The sequence below is a fragment of the Pundamilia nyererei genome, unplaced genomic scaffold (assembly GCF_000239375.1).
Source record: "Pundamilia nyererei isolate P.nyererei 1_Seehausen unplaced genomic scaffold, PunNye1.0 scaffold00027, whole genome shotgun sequence".
NCBI classification, from domain to species: Eukaryota; Metazoa; Chordata; class Actinopteri; order Cichliformes; family Cichlidae; genus Pundamilia; species Pundamilia nyererei.
Window position 1 is genome coordinate 4,878,806 of NW_005187428.1, and position 4,079 is coordinate 4,882,884.

The window sequence follows — 4,079 nt, forward strand, 5'->3', positions numbered from 1 at the left end:
GTGTGTGTGTGTGTGTGTGTGTGTGCGTGTGTGCGTGTGTGTGTGTGCGTGTGTGCGTGTGTGTGTGTGTGTGTGTGAGAAGATGAAAGAATCATACTCCTGCATGTGTCAGCTAAATGAGTCAGGCTACATAGCTGACTGACCACTCCTGATGAAAGAGATTATTTTCCCCTTTGAAAGACGAATGAATCCAGACTTTCTCTTTGCACTTTGAAACCATCAGGTGATAGTATCAGCTGGTGGAGTACACCCGAGGAGCAGAAGAGTTATTCCCACAATCAAAGAATTGTGAAGCAAATCTGTAACCAGCTTGGGACTGAGCGAAGTGATGAGATAAGTTTTGGTTTGCACTGAGTTATATGTAAATAACCAGCAGCAGAGGCACTGATCAACCTTATCTGTGATCTGCTTAGGAGGATGTTGTGTGTGCAGTTAATTGGTTACCATCAGCATAAGCAAAATAAAACCGATTTATGTGTTTATTCATTTACATTGACTTTACATGGCTTCAAATTAGGTTCACCAGCTGGGTCAAATTTTAGTAAACTTGTATTACCAGCAGGGGGCGCCAAAAGACAACAGTCAGATTTCTGCCCGCTTACGTTCATTTTCACTTTAATCCTCAAGTGACCATGCTGTTTTTGTGAGTGGACTGATTTGTGGTTTACACACACACACACAAACAATCTTAGTTCTGTGAACTATGACTGCAAACAATACAGTGTAGTGAAAAGAAACTGAAAATTCCACTAAACATTGAACAAATACCCGTAAAATCTTCAGGAGTAGACTGACAAATTTGTGCTATGCAGCATGTTTATTAAACAAAATCACTAAAGCACATTTCATCTAGCCAGGATGGCCACTTCAAGGTTAAAAGACTCAAAAACAAATCTTTTTGTTGTTGTTGAAGAGCATTGTTCAAGCATGCGTGCTTTAAATGCTTCTTCTTAATAGACAATTAATTGTTCTTGTAAAAAGAAAGCTAATTATTTTCAAAATCATTAAAAAAAACCCTCTAATGAACGTTACACCCTTATAATATCGTTTCAGTCCTCATGGATTCAGTTTACAGTCCCGAATCAGGAAAAGTGTCACATATTACTGTCGCTGTCACATGAGACCACCTGACCTTTACTGGAAGTGTTTTAGGAAGCCTGCACACATATGGCCAGACCCTGCGTCCCTCGGTCTTCTTCATGCTGCTTTGATGACGCTCACATGTAAACCTCTTGACCTTATGTGACATCATGTTGTTACACAGAGCTTGCATTCATCCTCCTTTTCAGGATGAATGTGGATAAAAAAATTTTTATAGAGACTTTCCCCTGAATATGTTACCAGTGTCACTTAAAAATATCTATGTGCACATGTGTAAACTAGGAGGTGATACACTGTAAGTCTTGCTCCTTTATTTTCTTCTGGGGATGATGGTTGCGTTTAGTTTGAGGTTTGAGCTGCAGTATCAGACTGGAACCTCTACGGGACGCCATGCACCCATCATTGCTTGCAAAAAGGCGTTGCCCGTCTCTCGTGACTGTTTCCCTGCTTGTTAAGACAGCCGGTACCCTGAAGTCAAACTTCTGGAAGTTGTGCTTCCAGTGCCTGACTGTCAGCACGACACGAGAAAAATAAAATATAAATAAATAAATACAGCGGAATTTCTGGAAACTCGTTTGTGTGGTGAAACACTGGCAGCTGAAGCACTCAGTACATTTTGGTGTGGATCCGGATCATTTTCTTCAAAATTGCCAAATATCGCATTGTCTTCGGCGGAGAATGAGCTCCCCGAGTCTCCCCTTATAATAAAGCTTGCTATGATATTTAAAACGTAAATCCTGTATTGTAGTAAATGCTACTGTACATATTTTGAAGTTATTCATAAGTAATAATGACTATTTACCAGTAACAATCCCCAGAGCCACACGCACACATTAGTGATAACAGGCGGATTGTGACCTGCGTGATTTATGCATTTATGAGTGGATAGACGTACATGTTTAATTGCCAAAAATAACACGGCGTGGTGCTTAAATTCTCGATTTGCTATATTATATATTAAGGTTAAAAAAATGAATAAAAAAATGCAACAAAACGCATTTAGAAAAGAAAAAATGATTTCGAAAAGTTGCCTTGCTTTATTAAGTAAATGAGAAAAGACATTTAAGAAACTGCTAAAATTGTGGTTTATTGAGGTCTCACTAATGTTTACGTTGCTTCTGTACTGCAGACAGAGTTGCTCACTGTGGGGCAAATCCCCGCAGACTGGAATCGCTGTCATTGCGATCGGCGACAAAAAATAAATAAATAAACGAAAACGTGAAGAAATCGAAAAGTGGGTGGATTTATGTGCCGGATGATGGCAGGGTCAAACATCAGTTAAGTGGTTAGATCGGGTTTCAGCATTTGTTTTTCTTTCCTTACACATTAAAGAATAACACACTGAAGCTGTTCAACTGCTGAACACTAAATATGAAGTATGAAAATAATGTGATGGTGCGTTTTTACGCCCTTGGTCGGAGGCATTTACAACTAAACACGGAAGACAAAACCAAAAACCAAGGTGTCCGAAAGTAGAATCAGATACACAAATGCGAAGTAAAACACATTCCTGCTGACACAAGAAAAAAACTGCTCCGTTTTCCCGAGGGTTGACACTCAGAGAGAGAAAAAATCAAAATGCTGCGCTCTGGTCGGCACGAAGCCAATAGGTACAACGGGAAATGGGAAATCAGGGTGGGGGTTTTGGAGAGGGCTGGACTTCAAGGCAACCAATGAGAAGGGCGATCAAGGTGCCCGTTAGGAGGTTATATACTCCAAAGACTTACTATGAAAGCTGTACATTTAAACGGAACGGTGCGGCGTGCATAGGCACGAGCGTAAGAATTAGGATACACATACAAACGCACTTCGGGCTGAACGTCAACAACATTTCTCAACATACAACCTCAGCAGGGATCAGTCTATCACTTTGGATTCTTTTTTTTCCAGGGGAAATTTGTTTTTGGAGATGTCCCACGTCCAGTTATCAACCACGCTAGAGAGGATGGTGGCCAGGAAGACCTTCCCTCTCCAGAGGCGCACCGGAGTCTGTCGAAACCTCTTCGGACCGGTGGATCACGACGAGCTGAACCGGGAGATGAAAGAAAAATTGCGAGAGATTTCCGAACGGGACCAGCAGAGATGGAACTTTAATTTCGAGGCCAACACCCCGTTGGAAGGGGATTACGAGTGGGAGGCGGTGACTGCGGATAAGACCCCGGTGTTTTACCAGGACTCTGTGCAGGACGGCAAAATCCGAGTGCCCGTGCCCACGTCGGATTCTGCTCTCCCGGAGAGCCCTCGTGCGGACGCACTGGATCGCCTGGCCGTGCCAGAGAGCAGCAGCTCTCCTTGCGCGGGGGAGATCAACCAGGAGAACCGCATAGACAAGATCAACTCAGGGAAAGCGACCACCAGGCAGCTCCCGTGTGTCAGGCGCAAGAGAACGGCCGCTCCTGACAGCAACACACACATCACAGGTAAATTCAGCGGCTTTCGTATTTTGAAAATCGAGCCTGCTATTGGCTCCTAGACCAGCATCCACACCATCCTCCTTTCCTCCCGCTGTGCGCAGCGCATCATTTCATAACGGCTCATAAATCCAAATTAATTTTTCACTATTGTTGTTTCTTTTGTCACAGACTTCTACGTGAAACGAAAGAGGCCTGCTGATATAAAACCGAGTGACATGACCGCCTGTCTCCTCTCCAAGTCTCCAATCCAGGTGGAACAAACTCCGCGGAAGAGGATCCGTTGAAGGTATTTTCTAAATCAAAATCAAAATTGTTTTCTTTTACACACTCAGAGGAGACAATGAAGCTTTATTATAAAGAGAGTAACAGATTCTCATGTTCAGCATCCTCGGTTTTTTTTTTTTTTTTTTGGGGGGGGGTGTCTTTGTGTGTGTGTTATGGTTTTTACGCTTTAATTATTGAATTATTGCAGCGGATTACGTGAGCCAAAAGGCACAGACAGCCCTATCTGTGTGTGTGTGTGTGTGTGTGTGTGTGTGTGTGTGTGTGTGTGTGTGTGTGTGT

At 42.9% G+C, this 4,079-nt stretch overlaps 1 protein-coding gene across 1 annotated transcript in view; it reads left to right on the top strand.

The window, feature by feature from the left end:
* Positions 1-4,079, top strand: part of LOC102213633 (cyclin-dependent kinase inhibitor 1C-like) — an 8,989-nt gene that overhangs the window by 4,447 nt on the left and 463 nt on the right. Inside the window, exons 2-3 of the mRNA XM_005728226.2 lie at positions 2,992-3,521; positions 3,684-3,801. Coding sequence (XP_005728283.1) covers positions 3,011-3,521; positions 3,684-3,799 — 627 coding nt within the window. The 5' untranslated portion in view covers positions 2,992-3,010 and the 3' untranslated portion in view covers positions 3,800-3,801. The remainder of the gene's footprint in view (positions 1-2,991; positions 3,522-3,683; positions 3,802-4,079) is intronic.